The sequence below is a fragment of the Monodelphis domestica genome, chromosome 2 (assembly GCF_027887165.1).
Source record: "Monodelphis domestica isolate mMonDom1 chromosome 2, mMonDom1.pri, whole genome shotgun sequence".
Classification (NCBI taxonomy): Eukaryota; Metazoa; Chordata; class Mammalia; order Didelphimorphia; family Didelphidae; genus Monodelphis; species Monodelphis domestica.
Genome location: NC_077228.1, coordinates 419,811,917 through 419,833,516, shown reverse-complemented (window position 1 = coordinate 419,833,516; position 21,600 = coordinate 419,811,917). Strand labels below are relative to the sequence as shown.

The 21,600-nt window shown below is 34.3% G+C and overlaps 1 protein-coding gene across 4 annotated transcripts in view; it reads right to left on the bottom strand.

Moving 5' to 3' along the window:
• The window catches only part of ADGRG6 (adhesion G protein-coupled receptor G6), a 197,876-nt gene that overhangs the window by 23,112 nt on the left and 153,164 nt on the right, over nt 1–21,600 (bottom strand). For all 4 annotated transcript variants that reach the window (XM_007484642.3, XM_016428924.2, XM_007484639.3 and 1 more), the window contains 6 exons: nt 18,381–18,423; nt 15,185–15,291; nt 8,200–8,327; nt 7,028–7,296; nt 5,389–5,500; nt 995–1,278 (listed from right to left, as the gene is read on the bottom strand). In XM_007484642.3, the coding sequence (XP_007484704.2) occupies nt 995–1,278; nt 5,389–5,500; nt 7,028–7,296; nt 8,200–8,327; nt 15,185–15,291; nt 18,381–18,423 (943 nt within the window). The remainder of the gene's footprint in view (nt 1–994; nt 1,279–5,388; nt 5,501–7,027; nt 7,297–8,199; nt 8,328–15,184; nt 15,292–18,380; nt 18,424–21,600) is intronic.

Genomic DNA, 21,600 nt, shown 5'->3' with positions numbered 1-21,600 from the left:
AAAGATTCTATGGTAATTTATTTGTGGCACATACTATAGAACAGTGATTCTCATGCTTTTTGGTCTTAAGTCTCCTTTATACTCTTAAAATTATTGAGGCTCCTTTGGAATTTTTGTTAAAATAGATTTTATATTAGAAATTAAAACTTTTTGTACTGTTGAAAATAATTTTGACCTTGTAGACTCTCTGGAAAGGTCTTAGAGACTTCTAGGGATCCCTGGACCACTCTTTATCAACTTCTGCTATGGAGAGGTCATGTTTTCAGTATACATGGTACTAGATGACTTTTTAGAGCCTTTCCAAATCTAAAATTCTGTGATTCTGAGTGGCAAGGCCAGCCAAATTTTTCTGCTTCACAAATTCAAAAATGATCTAGTTAGCAAGCTGAGTATATAACTATATGGTCATGAAATTCTTTTGGATAAGTTAATTCTATAGTTCTATATTATCCAAAATATTATCCAATGAGAGGTGGTCAACTGTCTTGCTTAGCTTTTTTAGAACTCAGTGAGATTTAATCATAAGCAAGAGGCAAATCCTACCTACCAGTTGACCCTTTCTGTAGAGCAGTGGATCTTTGTTATTTTTCTGTCATAGATCACTATGGCAGAAATCCATGAATCCCTTCTTGGAATAATATATTGAGACAAATTAAATTAAATACGTGGGATTCCATAGGAAACAATTATATTGAAAATCAAGGTGTATCTTTTCCCCATTTGAGTTCCTGGACCCTTCAAAATTTCTACCTTTTGGCTTAGAAATTCCCTCTTGTATTTACAGTAATAAATATTTTAATAATTAAAATATTCAGTAGAACCTTTAAAGAACTGTATAGTAATTCTTTGAGACGGAATAATTGTTGAGACCTTCTTGCTAGGCAAATGATTCTAGAAACCTTGAGAAACTCTTCCAAGATGACATGCAATAAGACTACACCAAGGGCAAGTTAAAGCTAGATTATAGAAAATATTCAAATTCAATTTTTCTTACCTTGTAATGAATTGAAGATGGAGAAAAGGTACATGAAAGCAATGTTTAAGGGTCCCCAGGCAAAGAAGGCAAAGCCCCAGGTCATGCCCAAGAGAAAAGTGAGGCTAACCACACTCCGTAGGTTCCTCAGTATCTCTTCTCGGAGAGTCCTGTTGCTTCTTTTCCCATTCCTCCCGCAGATCTGCACCATTACAACAATGAACATGGCAACATTCAAGAGGAACATGACTCCAAAATAGCCTGCACAGGTCACATAAAACACCACGGGATCTTGAATCCAACAGCTGTAAAGAAGCAAAATTAAAAAGTAGCCCCTTGTTAGTGATTGCTACCATGGTTTACACTGGTGATTTCCTATTAAATTTTTGGAGAAATGGGCAAGAAATGGTTTGGTTTGGAGTACTGCTAAACAATCATCATATCTTGTTCAAAAAACAGATTCAACTTTCTGGTCCTTAATTTCCTTGTTTATAAAATTAAGGTATGAAATGGATGATAAATTTAAACATTCAATAACTTAGTTTATGCATCTAACCTGTTATAGAGTTTTAAAAACTAAAGTTGATTCTGAATCATGTACAATTTAATTTGTTTCACTGTTTGCCTTTTGTAAAGGTGAACTATTCACTTTAATTGCTTTTTAGTCATGATCAACTGTTCATGTCCCCATTTCAGATTTTCTTGGCAAAGATACTGGAGTGATTTGGCATTTCCTCCTCTTGCTCATTTTAATGATGAAGAATCAAGACAAAATGGGTTAAGAGGCTTGCCCAGGTTCACACACCAAGTGAGATTCTTCCTAACTTCAAGTTTGGCACTGTACTATTCTACCTCACTGCCCCAGACATGAGCCAAAGATCCTAATTCAAGGAAGCAAATTGTACCCTGGAACATATTAATGAGACTCTGGATGGAATATGTGACTAGAATCTAGGTTCTGAAAAGAGAATATATAGCTTATTCAAAAAGAATATAAAAAATGGGCAGCATGGTGGCTCAATGAATTGAGAGACAGGTCTGGAGACATGAAGTCCTGGGCTCAAATATGAGCTCAGACATTTCCTAGCTATGTGACTCTAGGTAAGTCACTTAGCCTTCATTGTCTCATCCTTACTACTCTTCTGCCTTGGATCAATACATGATATTGAACCTAATATGAAAGATGAGGATTTTTTTTAAATACAAGAGATTTCAGGAGGTGGAATATCATTGTATGCTAGGAATATACTAACATGCATGTATATGTGTAAATATTCATGTGAATAATGAGAGGATAACATTGGGGTAAGGATCAAAAAGGGTAAAAATGGAAATAATGTAGGTATATGCAATAGCCTATATGAACAGAATTGAGAGTCCTCAAAGGATAAGTCTTGACTTATCTATTCCTAGAAAAAAAAATTTCTAGGAAATTTTCATTTAATGGCAAGGAAAAAGGGGAAAGAGAATAATGATTGCTTTTTTTTAGCATTTGTGATGTACCAAGCTCTATATAAATATATATATATATATATATATAAATATATAAATACCAAGCACTTTATAAGTATTATCTCATTTGATATTCACCATAAACCATTAAAGTAGGTCCTTTTATTATCCTCATTTTACAATTAAGAAAACTGAGGCAAACAGAAATTAAGTTACATGCCCAAAGTCACACAGCTCAAAAGCATCTGAGGGATAGATTTGAACCTGGGTATTACTTATTCCAGATTTAGTGCTCTCTCCACTGGACCAAGGCAGACATAGCATGGCATAGTAGATAGAAAAGAACTCAGAATTATAAAGATCAGGTTTCCAGACCGACCCCTGAAACACACTGGCTATGTGACTATCATTCCACATTAAATTATTTACTCTTTCAATGGGCTACTCTAATCTCAAATCAGAGGTTTTCCAATGCTGTGCCCTGGGAATCTTTTATTAGAGTTATTCTCCTCCATTTTTTAACTAATGACTGGAAGATACAGCAACGTGTTTATCAGATTTAGAAAAGACATGAAACTGGGAAAGAAAGTTACCATGTTTGATAGCAGTCTAGAGTCAAAGAGATCATGCCAAATTATGGACCAAAGGGCATAAGGTAAAAAACTTAAGAGGAAGAAATATGAAACACTACATTTTGTTTTAAACTTCAGAAATACAAAACTGAGGAGGAGTGGTTCGATGAATGTCCTCCCAAGAAAGATTTAAGTGGTTTAGTGGACTGCAAGTGCAGTGCAATTAAACAGTATACTATAATCTGCCACATCTGAAGGACTGTGCTTGGATCTACTCACATCTTAGGAGATCTGTTGAAAAGATGGAATGTGTCTAGAAGGGGGCAAAGTGGATAATGAGAGAACCAGAGAATATACCACAAAGGGATTGTTTGAGGCAAAGGAGATGTTTTACCAGAAGAGAAAACTAAGAAGGGAGAGGATAACTATTGTCAAGTATTTTTTAGGGGCTCAGATATGGGGAAGAAAATATCGGTTTATTGTGCTTGGCCCCAGAAAAATAGCTGGAAGTTATTAATTTTGGCTTGACTTAAGGGCAAACTTTCTAACAACTGGAACTATTCAAAAGTATTATAGGCTGTAGGAGATAGCACTGGGACAGCACTACAAGTAAGAGGGATTTGGAAAGGCTATCTGTAGAAGACTGAATTTTAGCTCAACTTGAAGGAAACAAGGGAAGCCAAGGTGATAGACAAAATGCTCTAAGGCGGGAGCTGGGGTGTCTTGTTTGTGGAGCAGCAAGAAGGCTTTTTAAGTGCCAAATTACTCACTGACTTCCTTTCCTCTGGTGTACTATGTTAAAACAGGACCCAGGAAGGATGAATGTTTGGCCACTTGGACTTTTTTGGCCTTGATTCCTCCAAAAAAATTCTTACTGAATTTTGAAGTTCCTGATATTCACTGGTGACATTTTTATAAAGCAATTCAAAGTTGGCAAAATATTTTATATGCATTAACTCATTCAGGGCTCACAAATACTCTCATAGAAATTACAGGTTTGATTATTCCCATTTTTCAGATGAGGAAATTGATATTCAAAGGCATGAAGTGAGCCCGAGGTTCTATGGTCACATAGCTAAATATTGGAGAGAACTTCCTAATTTCACATCCTGCAGTCCACCACCACTATGGCACATTGCCTTTTCAAATAGACATCATTTCATTTGAGTCTCAAATTATGTAAATGGACACAGATTCATCCCTGTCATATGAAAAATGAGATGTGACTTTTCCTTGCCAAGAAGCAAAATGGTTTAATGAATAGAGTGTTGAACTTGGACTTAGGAGGATGTAGATTCATAACCTGACTCAAATACTTAGCTGTGTGACTGGACAAGTCATTCAACCTCTCTTGACCTCGGTTCTTTATTGAAATGAGAGAGTTGGGTTAAATGGTTCCAAGGTCCATTCCAACACTTACTCTAGGTTCTCATAATTTAATCCATTATCTTTTACCTTGGAAAACATCACTCTAAAAACAGGGCTTAGCAAATGTTATAATATCTATATATAAGATTCAGCTATCCATATGGTATAGCAAAATGTAGAATAATCACAGCATTCTTTCTACCATGAGAACCTTCCTAGAATACTCTAGGAATTCCCCAATATTCCTCTCTGAATTTCACAAATCCTATCACTTACTTATATATTACCTTTTATTACTATTCATTTCATGTGTTCTCATGTCATACTTTCCCAATTAGACCTTAGCTCCTTGAATGCAGAAATGATGTCTTGGATTTTTTTGGGGGGGGGTATCTCTCACCATTGCTCAGTAGCCAATAGTAGGTACTCAAGACATATTTTTAGAGAATTTATTTTTAGTATGTATTGAATTATTACTATAATCCAAGTGTTGAATTAGAGGTTCCAATCAGACCATTTATTTTTACACTTACTTTGTTCTCTGAAACTCCAAGCAAAGTTTTCCCCCAATAAAACTTGATTAATAAATAAGGGAGATAGTGACAGTCTTTTTGCTAAATACTTATTACTCACCATACCTGTGGAGGTGGGGAAGGATTGAGAGTTTTAATGGACTACTTCTCAATTAGCTATTTATCAATTAAAGATATCTTGAGATGTTCAAGAGAAAGGTTGAATACTAAACTCCCAAAATGATATTATGGACCTCCATCAGAGAACTTAGAGACCCTTAATTATTGAGATAATTATTTCACCAGATATTGACTAGTCAATTAATAAATTAATTCCAAAAAATACTGCCTTTCTTTACAATTTTTAAACTGAAATGAATTTTTAACAGGGAAGTATTCTTGCTGACTATTTACACATTTTAAAAGGATGATTCACAACCAGTTTAGGCATCCTTTATGCAACATAAACCAATCACTAAAAAATTTCCCCCAAGGTACTTTTGCTACTCACAACTCATTGCCTTGTTCCTTGATGTCTCGGCCATAACGTTCTTTTCCATAGATTTCATTTGCATTTGTATTTCTACTTGCTAGAATAACTGTCACCACCAGAGCAGGCAAACCTATCATAAAAGATCATGACATCATAACTATCTTTGATGAAACAAACTAAACTGTCTTTAAAGATTAATCAGGGCAAGAGAGAAAACATTCTTTTTATAGCAATGACTTGAAACATTAACTAGCAGGGAGAAACCATGATTTTTCCCCAGGGTAAGAATTTGAAGGTTGCCAAAAGCTTAATCCAGGCAATGTCCCCAATGAGCATGGTAAATTTTTCCTCTAAACCTCTTCCCCCTCCAAAACTAGTTCTTCCTACTTTCCCAAGGGGGTAGAAACCGATAGGTATATCTTTGGGATGGACTGTAACTGAATTTAAAGAAGCAAACTGAAAAAACTGATTTAATTATTATGAAATATCTATTTTGCATTAGTGATGATTAAGAGATTTTTCTTTCAAAGGAGGAATTTCTCATTCAGGGAAGAATTGAGGGATAAGGAGGAGAGTTCTTGGTTTCGAACATCTTATGAGTTGTGCATATTTCTGATCCAGCTCAGTTCTTTAAATGGTGTTACTTCTGATTCAGGTATGGCAGAAATGACATCAAACTCATAAAGAGCTTCTAATTATGATGGTCTAAGGAATTTGGTAGTTTTTGTTTTGTTTTGTTTTTTTAATTAGCAAAGCAGGACCAAAAGCCAAAATGACAGCTAGTCAGCATCTTATATATTTTGTTTCCAGTTGAGGAGCCAAAACACTTTAATTAAATTCACTATGATCACATCATGTGGCTCCCTTGATGGCTTCTCAGGATTGCCAAAAGTCAGGCACATTTGCACAAGGAAGGTTTTCTTTTCTCTTCCTCAGAACAAATACATCTTCAATTTATCCTTCTTTCAACAATACAAAATTTATAGAATACTCTCACATATAGTTTAATGGAGATACGTTGTACTATAAAGGAATTGTCAAAATATCTACATCTTAGCCATCTAGGCTATGAAGGAAGGTCATCTACCTGTGGCACTTATAGTCTCTTTAATGACATCCTTCTTCACTACTCCTAAGGGAAATAAGTGAAGAAAATATCCCAGCCCTAGGTAGACATGGAAAAGATGTCTCCATGCAGGCAAAGGTAAGGATAACCATTTCAGAAGCCATACTGAGAAGTCTGGACATGCTTTCTGATCACTTGTTCTACCACAAACTTCTAAAGCCCAATCACACACAGGGTAGATGAGTGAATCTTGAGGGTGGAGCACCATGACCAACTCTATTTATTTGGCTTAGAGTTTAAGGCTAACCCATGTGCTTTGAAGCACAATGGGATCATACAACTCAGTGCCAGATGCTTTTTCAGAAGACTTGGGATGGGCTGGTGTTTGGGTACACAGGAAATAGATTTGATGGTGACTCATGGACCTTTCCCCTTAATACCATTCAGAGAAACTATTCTATGGATGATGATATTCTCCTTGAGTAGATTTATACCTCAATATATCTCATTTATAGTAAGAAGCTTTCCTTTGACATTGTCTGTGATGCTGCTATATGAATCTGACAAAGCACATAACCTTTGCTCACTCACCCCAGCCAATGATGCAGAATTTCAATATATACCGGCGAATATAAGTATTGAACACTTTAACCAAAGCAATGTACATGTGAACAGCCTCCAATCCCATCCACGTGAAGGTTGCCAGAAGGAAAAAATGTAGAAGGGCTGCAACAGCTACACAGAGTCCATCAATGTCAAATGAGGTGATCCAACCATCAAGGAGGAAAATTAGATTTAGAAACAATAGGGCAGTACTAAGATTCATCAAGATTTTGGAGGGATAATCTCTCCGTAGCTTTCTGGAAATAAAGTATAGATAGAAATGCTTAAGCAATGACCACAAATATTAATGGAATCATAGTTATCAGGGGGAAGGAATGAGGATTTTGTTTGGCTGTGAAATGACTGATGGAGTACAACCAGATGTAAATAAATGAGGCATTATAAAAGAATGATAGTATCATAGACTTGATGATTAGAGTTCAGCTAGCCCACAAATAGTCCTAACACCAAGAGTGGATAAATGATCTACTCAAGGCCATACAAGTAAGCAGACTCAGGGTTTGAATGCAGGCATTCCGATTAATGATCTTTTAAGGAAAAGATCAGGGACATTTATGAGTATACCTATCTTTCTGTAGGAGATTTTCCCCCCTCTTATTATCAATGAAAATTTTAATGAAAGGAAATACAATTAGTTTATTTCACCTAATCAAAATTTCATGAAAAAAAACTGGAATATTAAAAATAAAATAAAATCTCTATCTTTTATCACCCCCTAATTGTTCTCTACTAATAGTTGATATTAATTCTCAACTTAAAAGCCACTTTTTAAAGAATTTTGAGGAAAAGTTACCAATACGTCTCCTTTCAATTAAAAATCATATAAAGCATATACTGCTAAAACGCTATAGAAGTTTGTGGGAGAGAGAAGATAGAAGTTTGGATTAATTCTATAATATGCAGACATTTTCCCTGACAATCGAAAGAAGACTCTAAAGGTCATTCATATATTGGATTCCCATAAGAAGAATCTATTTTGGTATTGCATTTTATATATGACAAGACACTCCATAAATTAAAACTACTCTGACTTACATGAGTCACACAGGATTTAAATGTTCCTTAAAGCAAAGAAAATTTTCTTGTTTTTACGTTAGAGTAATCAGTAACTTGGATTCGGCAGATGGTGAAATACTTACTCAAAAGCAACATATGTTAGGAGAGTTGCTGCTGAAAATATGGCAGAAACTCCACAGCCAATGTAGGTAATAAAGGTCAGGACTTTCGTGTTTCGTGTATCTATCTGTGAAGCAGTTCTTTGAAGGTCCTACATAAAACATGAAAATGCGTTACATGAATCTTTTCTTTTGCCATGGCTGCTATTTTTCCTTACTGAAAAGTTTAGATTGACTCTATGTAATCACTTGAATATTTAATACATATTATACTGGTGTTATATTCCTATTATGGTGATATATTCCTCAAATATTAGTTTTTTCATGAGTGAAAATGGTATAGCTCCAGCAATATGGTATTGGCTTCATAGTATGGAACTAAAACATACCATAGTTGGAAAACTGACCATGAGTAATTTTTCATCATTTCTCTTCTTTTTAAGCCTTTATTTTCATTACATAAGACAACTGACACTTGAAAATAACATATAGACCAAGTAATGGAGGAAAAGATCACCTCCAAAATTATTCCCGAGTTATGTGATTTATAAAATGCAAAAATGAAGGAATATAAAGATAGTGAGGTGGTTAATACCAGGTTTGGGGTCAGAAGAATATGGGTTCAAATCTGGCCTCAGATACTCCCTAGCTGTGTGACTGTGCATTTCATCCCATTTCCTTAGTCCTTGTTTTTCTGTCTTAGAGTTGTTACTAAGATAGAAAGTAAAGATTTAAAAAAGGAAGAAAAAACTGAAGGAACAGGGTAGTTTGATTTACTTTTTTCCCTTTCTGGGAAAAAAATTACACTAGCCCGATAATGGTTGTTGGATATTATGTCCCAATTTAGGATAAATTAGACAGATGGTATTTGTCAAATATATTTATCACCTTATTTTCTTTCCTCCAGTTATAGTCATAGCTCATTAGAGCTGAAAGAGACCTTAGAGATCATGTAGATCAAGCCCCTCATCTCATCTCTTTTGCAAGCCCCAGCCAGTTGAGTCTGACAATGCCAGTGGGAGTTGTGCTTTGCTATTGACCATAATATGAAAACCAGCCTCTTCTATAAAACAACATAGCCAAGGAAACAAAAATTTTTAAGTACTGGGAATAAAGGTATCCCATGTGACTGTGCTATAAATTTCAAGTAGATCCTCAAATGTTAAAATGTATAAAGAGACCCCATATGGAGGTCCTGAAAGCATCTTATGTGGGATTCTTAAAAGGAACTTAGGAAAGACTCTAAATAAAACTCTAGTGGTCTGGAAAGGCTAAAGATGAACTGAATGTTTCTTGGGCATACCATAAAATGGGACAAATTTTGGAAAGTTTTTCTTCTCGCCCTCCATAGTTCCACAAAAGCAGTCATAATGGGAAGAGGGAAGGAAATGACTAAAAAATTATTTTTATAGATACAGAAAACTATTATTTTATATAATGGTAGCAAGCAAAACACAACTAACAGTAAATTCATAATGAAATGAAAACAATATGTGAATAAGTCAGTCATCCAAGGTTATCATGGCCCCAAATTTAAAAAATTCTTTGCTTTGGAGACTGGCCAAGATGGCAGAGTAGAATGAAGTGGTAGTCTAGTTCTATCCCAGAACTCCTTCACACAGGTTTAGGAAAAGCACTAGATCAATTCTTGATTGAGAAATTCAAGTAAAAAAAATCATGTCATTTTTCCACTCCTGGTGGTGTAAGGAAACAGAGAGGCATTGGATGGTAGAGATTGGGTCAAACCAGAGGTGTGCTTTGCAGAACCTTCCAACAAGAAGGCAAAGGATTGCCCTGAGATCAAAAGCCTGTCTGCAGTTCTACACTGTGGTAAGAAGAGGTCTGAGATCTTACAAAGCCATCTTACCCTGACTTATGTAGGAAACAGGAATAGGTAGCAATTGACAACTCTGTTGATTACTACTCAGTGTTGAATCATAGATCCCATGTGGGCTGAGGAAAGAATCTCTAGCTAGAGATGTCATTCAGGGGTGAGGAATGGTTCCAGGTCCTAGGCTGAATATCTAGCAAGGAGTGACTTCAACAACAAGCAGGAGCTAGGTGGTTCAGATCCTAGGCATAGAGCTCAGTCTCAGTTCCAGACCAGTTTGAAACCTGCACAGTAATAATTAGGGTAAGAATCCCAGATCAAGGGAAAGTCAATAGTACTCTTACTCTGAATCAACTGAAATTCTCAGATGACTGGCAGTAGCTGAGTTCAGCAGTAGTTTACTGAAACTCCAACAGATGAACCCACAGGTGTATTGCTTAGATCCAAACTCAGATGGGCTAAGAACTTAGAGCGCTCTTATCAGGAGGACAGCAATCAGACTTTGCTCTGGATGTGATCATTTTGGAAGTATCAAAGATTGCAGGTCCCCAGACTAAGCTGTCCCAAAGATCCTGAAATCACACATTACCCAATATCTAGGAAAGCAGCAGGAAGAATCTACAGGACATAGAATAAGCCCAGATATTCCCTCCAGAAGTATACAGAACCCAATCCTGACATCAAATCCAAGGTCAGAAATTAGAACAGAAGAATGAGCAGGCAAGCAAACAAAAATTCTGTCTTTAAAAAGATTTAGTGGCGATGGGACACTAAAGGCAGAAAAAGAGATAAGAGTAACTACAAAACATCTATAAGCAAAGCTTCAAAGTAAACCACAACCTGGGCACAAATTCAACTAGAATTCTTTAGAGAGAAGAAGCAAGAAGCATTTTTAAAGCATTAAATATATTTTAACAAATGAAATGAGTGCAAGAGAAAAAATACAAATACATGAGAACTAAAGAAAAATTGGAAAGGGAAATAGTATATTGGAACAAAAATCTTATTTATCCAAGCAACAAATTCCCTGAAAATTAGAATGTGCCACATTAGAAGCTAATGAGTCTATTATATGAGAAACATTAAATCAAAGTTACCAGTTTGAAAAATAAAAAATATGTTATTTCAAAGCAAAAATTAAAATAGGATAATTAATGTTAAAAACAGATCAAGGAGATACAATTTAAGGTCAATCAACTACCCAAAAGCTCTGACTAAAAAACAAAATAAAAAACCTAAACATAACATTTCAAAATATCATAAAAGAAAATTACCCAGATCTCTTAGAACCAGAATGTGAAGTCACAATAGAAAGAACTTCCCCTGTATCTTTTGAAAGAAATCCCCAAATAAAAGCTCCAAGGAACAGTAGAGCTCCAAACCAGAAGTTCCTGGTCAAGAAAAAACTGTAAGCATCCAGAATAAATTCAAGTACTGAGGAGGCACAATTAGGATCACATAATATTTAGTAACCACCACTACAAAGAAGCACAGAGCTTGAAATATAATATCCAAAAGGCAAATGATATAGGTTCACAACTAAGAATATTTTAACTAGAAAAACTGAACATAATCTTATAGTGGACCAAAGGGACACATTATGAAATTAAAGCCCTCCAAGCATTTCTGATGAGAAGACTAACAACTTTTTAAAACTCTGAAATATAAAGAGAAAGATAAAAAGGTAAATATGAGGAAGCAATCAAAAGGGATTAAACAACAATTAACTATGCAGTGAATAGAGTACCAAGCCTGGGTTTAGGTAAATATATGTCTAAATCTGGCTTCTGACAATTATTAGTTGTATAACCCAAGGCAATTCACTTAACCTCTGTCTGCCTCAGTTTCCTCAAATGAAAATGGGAATAATAACAACACCTACCTCCCAGGACTGTTACGAAGATGAAACAAACTAATAATTGTAAAGCACTTAGCACAATGCCTGGCATTCAGTATGTACTATATAAATGGTAGATATTATTGTTAACTTTTATGCTGATATATCTCCCTCTCTCCCTGAGAATCCTATTATCAATAAGGATCAGAGCCAAAGATTAATAAGACAGAGGGCTTAAGAGTAGTTTTTAAAAAGGTTTTGATGATCTTGAAAGAAGAAAGGAAAAGGGAGGGAAAAGGAATTATCTAAAGAGAAGGAAAAGAGAAAAAAGATGAGTTAAAGTGTTCAAGTAGAAGATTATCTGGATAAAGAGTTAGAGGTGGTGGGAATGAGTGGCACTGAAAAGTCATTTTCATCTAAATCTGTTAAAGGAGGAAAAATATACAAATAGTTGAGTACAAAAATATACATGTTAATAAATAGGAGGAGAAAAGGATGGACAAATAAGAAGGAGGGAATATCAGGAGAAGGATTAGTCCTAGTTAAACAAACTAAGAAGGTCAGAGAGTGAAGAGGAGTTTAAAAGGAAGGAAATGATAAGAACTTATGAATGATTTTTAGATAAGGGAAAGAGAAGAGGAGAGCTGAAGCAGATTGCATTGTATTTAGGGTACTTGTACTGTATCCATTGATCTCTTATCCTGTTTTTTCTATAAGAGGGCATAGGAATCTCTGATCAAGCCAATAACCAATCATAATTCCAGAAAACCAAGCTAAAACATGCTTCCTAATTCATCAGAGAAGCAATGGACTCAGGGTACAGATTGAGACACACACACACACACACACATATATGTATATATATATATATACATATATATATATATATTTGGACATGGTCAATATAAGAATATGTTTTGTTTGATTATATATATTTTTGCAAGGGTTTTGTTTTCCTTTCTTTTTCAATGGAAAGAGCAAATGAAGGAAGGATAAAGGTAAATTCTTATTAAATGAAAAAATTGGTTATAAAAAGAGGGAAAAGACTGAATAAAGAAATATTAAAGAGAAGATAATTAATTGGAAAATATAAACATAAGCATATTTCACTTAAGATGTTGGATTTTTAGAAATCTGAATCAGTCCTTTATGTACTTTGAAAATGGGAGATAGATTTTATATAGCTGATGTGTGAATTTGTTTTCCTTAACTATTCATATTTTATGAGGGTTTTCTTTTTTCTTTTCATTTTTTCAACAAGGGGGGAGGAGAAAATTAATATTTAAATAATTGAAAAAATAAAATTGAAATAAAAAATAATCCACTGGATGAGGAGAAGATGTATTGCTTCAGTGGAGGGCACAAATCCCCTATAAATAGAGATTTTTTATGTTCCTGACATCTCATCTAGTATTTCCCATATTTATAAGGTTTTTTCAAACTTGAAAATTTAAACCAGTTAAGCCAAAACATATGTTTTTGCATTAACTATGCTGAAGAATATAACTTTCCTGGAAGAATGACTATAAACCAAAATATGTCTAGATGGAAGTAAAGGAATGAATCTATTTTATAGGGCATAGGAAATCCAGTGAAATAGAAGGATTTTCCACTATTCAGGACAGGCTGGCTCATTTTCAAAAGGGAAAAAAAAGTTGTCATTTTATAGGTCAACTTATATTTTTTGGAAGTAAAGAATAGAAGCCATTTATATTCAGAGGAGAAGAAAAATGTTCTTTTCTGTATTTTACAATTTTTCATTTATGTCTTGTTTTCTTCCCTTGAGACACTTAAAACCTAAAGGTGTCAGGAAAATTATCAAGAGCCCATGAAATTTGGTCAGGCTAAGTGGGTGATGGATCACAGACCAAATCAATAACAGGCTTCCAGGTCGTATAAGGTACTCTTTAGCCTTTCCTCTTGTTATCCCTTTAGACCTGGCAAGAAGAAAGGTATGTGTGAATCCAGGTAATAAGATAGAGCTCACACATCAATATTTTTTTCCTTGCCCATTTTTTTCCAGATTACATGTTGAGACAATTTTCAACAATCATTTTCTGTTTTCCATATCCTTGTGAACAATCAGCATCACCACCTTAATCAAACATCAGATCTAGATCAAATTTCATAAGCATTTGTAGTACCTAAGGAAGCAGTGTGATGTGACTTTCTAATTGGTCTTCCTGCAGCATCTCCTCACTCTAAACCATCCTCCACTTCCTGAACCAAAGGTATGTCCAGTTTGACCATATCATTCTCTTATTTAATAAATTATTTTGTTCCCTATTACTGCTAGAATTGAATATAAAATTCTGTTTGGCATTTTGCATTCTGCAGAATTGAGCCCTATTCTGCCACTTAAATGTAATACTCTATGATCCAACAATGCTGGTCTAACTTCTGCTCATCACAGAGCAAACTCAATAACCCTGTGATTGTGAGCTGGCTATCCCCCATGCCTAGGATGCTTTTCCTCCATACCCTTCCCTCTTAGCTTTCCTGGCTTCCTTGAAGATTCAGCCCAGATTTCACTTACTGAAAGAAGCCTTTTCATATCTCTCTTGCTGTGATTGTCTTCTCTTCGGAATAACCTTTCATTTATACCATATTTTGTTTTTTCATTATCTGTACTACTGGGGTACTACTATGAAGCTCCAGAGTCCTAAACCTTGTTTTAATATTGAAAAGAATGGCTTAGTGATGGCTAGGAGGCTCAGTGTATAACAAGCCAGGACTAAGCCCTGGTTTCCAATATGGTCTCAGATACTTCCTACATGTGTGATGCCAGGCAAGTCACTCAACCCCAATTGCCTAGCTCTTATCATTCCTCTGCCTTGATACCAATCCCAAGTATTGATTCTAAGATCAAAGGGAAAACTTAAGAAAAAGAGAGAAGAACCCTTAAACACAACTATTATGATGTAATTTAAGAGTTCTTTTCTACTCTGTTTTTGCTTTCCATTGGAAAAACATTGATCTTTGCTTTTATCATGAGTTTATTCTTTCCATTTCCTCTCCCCCACCTTCATTACTCTAATACTTTTAAGTCCCTTTCTCAAGATTCAGGAACTTCATTATACTTCTTTCTTTGTTTCTAAGATTTTTCATAGTATTTCATTTTTATTGTCTCAAAAAATAAAACAGGTGGCTTGTCCTTGTAGTAGTTACTCTGAATAATTATTCACATGCTTCATAGTATTCTTCATTTAGAAACAATATTCTGAGTATGGGAGAATGATGACCAGGATAAGAAAGAATTCTATAACATGAGGTTTGAAAAGCTTGTGCCCCAAAGAGAAAAATTATTTAACAAAAAAACAAGGAAGGGATTCTGCACTCACCATCAGAACCCCAAAGTGGGTGAGGTGGTTGCACAAGCACACTGTCTCACTTTCATTTGATTCTTGCTGTGCAACACAGCCAGATGTGTTCCAGCCACCAAAACCTTCTGTAGGAGTAAAGCAATGCAGATTATTACAATATTAGCAAACAGTATGATATAATGGGAAGAGCTTTGGATGTGGAATCAGACAATGTGAGTTCAAATACTGGATCATGATTGTGTGAACTTCAATAACTCAACTTTTCCTCTTGGGGTTTCAGAAACCTCTTTTCTCATGTGGAGGGTAGAGAAGGATTGGATTAGGAGATTTCAGAAGCGCCTTCCAACTTCTTAAAAATAATATTTTATTTTTTCCCAAATGCATGTAAAAACATGTTTTTTCTTAAGTTTAATGTTCTAATTTCTCTCCCTCCTTCCCAGTCTCTTTTCCTCCCATCCCTCACTGCCTAAAAATAGTAATTAATCCGACAAAGATTTTACATATGCAATCATGTAAAACATTTTCCCTTATTAATTATTTTGTAGAAGATATCTTAAACAAAACAAAATTTTTAAAATTGGAAAGGACTTCTTTTTAAATTAAGTTTAATTAATTAATTTAGAATATTTTCCATGGTTACATGATTCATGTTCTTTCCCTCCCCTCCTCCCACCCTGCCTTCCATAGCCAATGAGCTATTCCACTGGGTTTTACATGTATCATTGATCAAGACCTATTTCTGTATTATTGATATTTGCACTCGGGTGATCATTTAGATTCTGCAACCCTAGTCATATCCCCATCGAACCATTTGTTTAAGTTGTTGTTTTTCTTCTCTGTTTATACTCCCACAGTTCTTTCTCTAGATGTGGATTGGAAAGGACTTTTAAAATTTCCTATAACAGCTTAAAATACAAGATACTATGAATGCAATTCCCTGAAGGGCATCCTATTCTTTTCTGTCCTCTAAAGAAGGTAAGAGTTTTGTTTGGTTGGGTTTTTTAAAAAATACTATTCTGAGAAGGATCCATAGGTTTCAACAGATTGCCAAAGAGGTTCATGACATTCACCTACACATACATACAATGTTAAGAACCTCTGTTTTATGTTTACTGTTTGAGTAGTAAGGAAGAAATCTTAACCACCTACATGTAATGGCCAATCAAAGAAAGACTAGAAGAGTAATGGGCAGCCATAATGATCTGACTTTTAAAGGAAGAGGGAAGGTAGTGGCTTGTTTAGCTATATCACCATGGATATGTGATGATTTTATTTCTTCTCTTTACTAGGAGCTCAATTAGCCACACAAAAAGGCTAGGTAAAAAGCCACAAGTAATAAAGGACAAGTTTTTCAAAGTTTACTCAAGAATATCTGTGTTTTCTGATTGTGCCTTGTATCTGATGAAGAGTCTGAGGAGCAACTAGAAGTAATAAAAGCTGCCATTTAATAATGCTTGAAGGAGAGGTAGATAGCATAGATATTATTATCCCTATTTTTCAGATAAGAAAACTGAGGCTCAGAGAAGCAAAAATGTCTAGTGTCTGATTTGGGACTTGAACTTGCCCCTACTAAGTGGCAGAATGGATAGATTATTGAGCCTGGAATCAGAAAGATCTGAGTTCCAGAAGTTCAGGAAGACCTGGGGTCAGGCACTTAGCACATGATTCTGGACAACTCACTTAACTTCTATTTGCCTCAGATATAAGGCAGAACTGTATTGGACTAGAATTAGACCAAAAAACACCTAAATTAAGGAAGTAAAAGGAAAAACTATTAATCAAAACTGGCATTTCCTAATAAAGCATCATAATTCAAATCTCAGAATCTCTCAAGTAGGTAAAAGGGGTGACAGGATTCTAGGGGAGTAGTAAAGGATAGATTTGGTATAATTACTGTATGTTTTAGTTCAAAGACAGTGCAAAGGATCTCGGGGCAGTACCTTTATCTGTAAAATGGGGATAATATCACCTACCTCCTAGGGTTGCTCTGACTATTAAATGAGATATTTTTAAAGTTCTTTGCAAACCTTAAAGTGATATATAAATATAAGGTATCATCATCACTATCACTATTTTACTCTTCCACTTCTTCCTCCATCTTTCTAAATTCAAGGCTCCTGATTCCATGTCCAGTGCTCTTTATGCTTTTAAATAAAGAATATTAAAATTTTACAAGGGATTCAACAAATTATTCTTGTGTCAAAGATGGAGTAATGAATGTTGGATGATAGGATTGATTAATAAATTTGTTACTTATTGAATAACTGGCCCTAAGAAATGGCGATTAATTGATTGCCATCACTTGCAGAGAAGCATCTCATGGAAAGCCATTGTTCTGTCCATCTTGATCGATTACTTTCATAAAGATATAGAAGGCATAATCATTAAAGATCAGATAACTTATTCAATGATATAGTGGGAATTCTAAAAGATCTCAACAGACCAGAAGAAAGTTAGAAATTATGAAGATAAAATATAAATACAAAACATGTAAAATTCTAACATGGAGGTTAAAAATTGATTGTGCAAGGACAAAATAAGGAGATCTGTGGTTTTGTAGTTTATGAGAAAAATACTTGAATTTTTAGTTGACTTTGAGTTCAATATAAGTTAATATTGTGTTATGATAACTAGAGAATGATTGTGCAATTTTAATCTTCATTATTAGAAGTAAAAATGTATAAAGAAAGAGAGGTAATACTCTCATTGTACTATACCCATGTCCAATAACTCCTGGAGTATTGTGCACAATCCCTGCAGTGTCTATGAAGGAAGAGTACATAAGAAATTTATTTTGAACCTTAGATTTTATTAGTAAAAGTTAAATACTACTAGGAGACTAGTTTGTATGTGTGTGTATATACTTTGCTTTTTGTTTAGCCTTAAGGTAATAAGATAGAATTAACTTTTCTATCCACCTAAAATGGTTTTTCAATAATGCAGTCACAGTCACTCAGGTTTGATGAGTAAGAAAAATGACCACCAATTTAAAAGGCAATATGGCAAAGTTCATAGAGAGCCCAGATGATCTAGGTGTAAGTCTTAATTCTGATACAGTTGTCTTTGTACAAGTGAGTAACTTTCTAAGAAAAAGAATTGCAGAGCAGTTGCCAATATCGATTGGAAGAGAGAATTTCATCACTCAGATATCTCTGGAATAATGAAATCAAAAGTGCATACTGGAAAAAAAAGGAACATTTATTTTTAAACTTACTGTTCTTATTCAAGTCCCAGAAGACACAGATAGGATGTAGCACCTAAATGAACATAAGCACAAAACATGTAATAAGGTGTTGAAATGAAATTATTCAGAAGTTATTGTGTTTCAAGGTTTTTAGAGAAAACAAAAATAAACATCAACCATGCCAGTGCAATTTAGCAAGGGCAGAAAACCCAAGAGAAAGTGGTCTCTAACCTGAACTCTTGCTTTTAAATTAACCTGGACTCTAAAGAGGAAGACATGACTTAATTCAAAGCAGGAACTTATAACTTTTAATGAATCAAAAGAAAAACTGATATAATATTTGTTTTTTAAACTATCAATTGTTTTTCTGATGCTTTGTGACCCAATTCAAGCTTTCTTTGTAAAGATAACTAGAGTGGTTTGCCATTTCTTTCTCCAGATCATTTTATAGATAAGGAAACTAAGGGGAAAGGGTTAAATGACTTGCTCAGGGTCACATTGCTAGTAAGTGTCTCAGGTGAGATTTAAATTCAGGAAAATGAGTCTTCCTGACTCTAGGTCCAGCATTCTATCTGCTGCCTCATCTAACTACCCTGACATACTATGATGGAACAGTAAGGAAAAAAAAAAGAAACTGTGAACTTAGTGGTGTCAGGAGACCTGGACTTGAATTCTGACTCTGCCACTTAACATTTAAGTAACTTGGGATAATTGGTAGTTTATTTAACTTGTCTGAGAATCAGTATTACAATTGGATATATGACAAATTATAATTACAAATATAATCCAAATCTTACTTGTGAAAAGAAATAAAGTAATGATGATGATGATGATGATAATTAGAGCAATAGTACTTGCCCTTTCTATTCCCCAAGGATATAGTGGAAACCCAATTAGATGATGAAAAGAGTGTAATAATTGTAAAGGAGTATATAAATATAACCTGTTACTATTATTCTTGTTACAAAATTTTCAGTCTGCTATAATTACTAATATTACTGATTCATTAGATGATGAGCTTCTTGAGAAGAGGTATTGTTTTTGTCTTTCTTTGTCTCCCAGAACTAGCTTGGCACAGGGCCTGGCACATACATAGCAGGTGCTTATTATAATGCCTAATGACTAACTGACTGATACTTCACACAGTTGTTAGAATATATTTTATTTTCCCCAATAACATGTCCATGTCTCTTTTACAAATGACAAGGTCAAAAAAAGAGAGGGGTCCCAACACTTTTCATGCCATGAACTTCTTTGATAGTCTGCTGAAGCCAATAGACCCCCTTCTAAGACCAATGTATGCATTATTTTAAATTCTTAATTGAAGGAAATCTTAAAATCAGTTGGTAAAAATAAATGTGCATTTTTCTCCATCCAAGTCATAGACATCTTGAAAATGTATCCACAAAAACGTTGAGAATTCATGGATTCTAGGTTAAGAATGCTTGAAATAAGGAAAGGTACCAGATTATAAATTATTAAGATTTGGACCTAGTTTACCTGTCTCTAATATCCCCTAGTAGAATGCAAACTTCTTGAGAATACTCTTCTTTTTATGTCTTATATCCCCTAACTCTGTCATAGAGACTTGATTATAATAGATACTTGTAAGACTGTATTAGATTGGATCCATAATAGTAAATAAAATAAATAATTAATTGCAAAAAAATACTTACTTAAAACTAGCTCAGTTGTTCTGTCCTTTTTCAGCCTGTATGGCTGAGTAAATGTTAGAGTTAATATTATACTAATGACTATAGGGGGAGGGTAGAGAAGAAGGAAGAGGAAACTGAGGAGAAAAAGAGAAGGAGCAGGAGGAGGAGGATAAGAAGAAAAAGAAGAAGATGGAGAAGAATGAAAGAGAAAGAGGAATAGAAGAAGAAAGAAAAAAAGAAAGAAAGAAAGAAAGAAAGAAAGAAGAAAGAAAGAAAGAAAGAAAGAAAGAAAGAAAGAAAGAAAGAAAGAGACAGAGAGAAAAAATAAAGAAAGAGAAAGAAAGAAGAAATGAAGGAAAGAGAGAAAGAAAGAAAGAAAGAAAGAAAGGAAGAAAGGAAGAAAGAAAGAAAGAAAGAAAGAAAGAAAGAAAGAAGAAAGAAAGAAAGAAAGAAAGAAAGAAAGAAAGAAAGAAGAAGAAAGAAAGAAAGAAAGAAAGAAAGAAAGAAAGAAAGAAAGAAAGAAAGAAAGAAAGGCAAAAAGAAAGGAAGAAAGAAAGAAAGAAAGAAAGGAAGAAAGGAAGGAAAGAAAGAAGAAAGAAGAAAGGAAGAAGAAAGAAAGAAAGAAAGAAAGAAAGAAAAGAAAGAAAGAAAGAAAGAAAGAAAGAAAGAAAGAAAGAAAGAAAGAAAGAAAGAAAGAAAGAAAGAAAGAAAGAAGAAAGAAAGAAAGAAAGAAAGAAAGAAAGAAAGAAAGAAAGGAAGAAAGGAAGAAAGGAAGAAAGGAAGAAAGGAAGAAAGGAAGAAAGGAAGAAAGAAGAAAGAAAGAAAGAAAGAAAGAAAGAAAGAAAGAAAGAAAGAAGAAAGAAAGAAAGAAAGAAAGAAAGAAAGAAAGAAAGAAAGAAAGAAAGAAAGAAAGAAAGGAAAAAGGAAGAAAGGAAGAAAGGAAGAAAGAAAGAAGAAGAAAGAAAGAAAGAAAGAAAGAAAGAAAGAAGAAAGAAAGAAAGAAAGAAAGAAAGAAGAAAGAGACAGAGAGAAAAAATAAAGAAAGAGAAAGAAAGAAGGAAATGAAGGAAAGAGAGAAAGAAAGAAAGAAAGAAAGAAAGAAAGAAAGAAAGAAAGAAAGAAAGAAAGAAAGAAAGAAAGAAAGAAAGAAAGAAAGAAAGAAAGAAAGAAAGAAAGAAAGAAAGAAAGAAGGCAGGAAGGCAGGAAGGCAGGAAGGAAGAAAGGAAGAAAGAAAGAAGAAAGAAAGAAAGAAAGAAAGAAAGAAAGAAAGAAAGAAAGAAGAAAGAAAGAAAGAAAGAAAGAAAGAAAGAAAAGAAAGAAAGAAAGAAAGAAGAAGGAAGGAAGGAAGAAAGAAAGAAAGAAAGAAAGAAAGAAAGAAAGAAAGAAAGAAAGAAAGAAAGAAAGGCAGGAAGGCAGGAAGGCAGGAAGGAAGAAAGGAAGAAAGGAAGAAAGAAGAAAGAAAGAAAGAAAGAAAGAAAGAAAGAAAGAAAGAAAGAAAGAAAGAAAGAAAGAAAGAAAGAAAGAAAGAAAGAAAGAAAGAAAGAAAGAAAGAAAGAAAGAAAGAAAGAAAGGAAGGAAGGAAGAAAGAGAAAGAG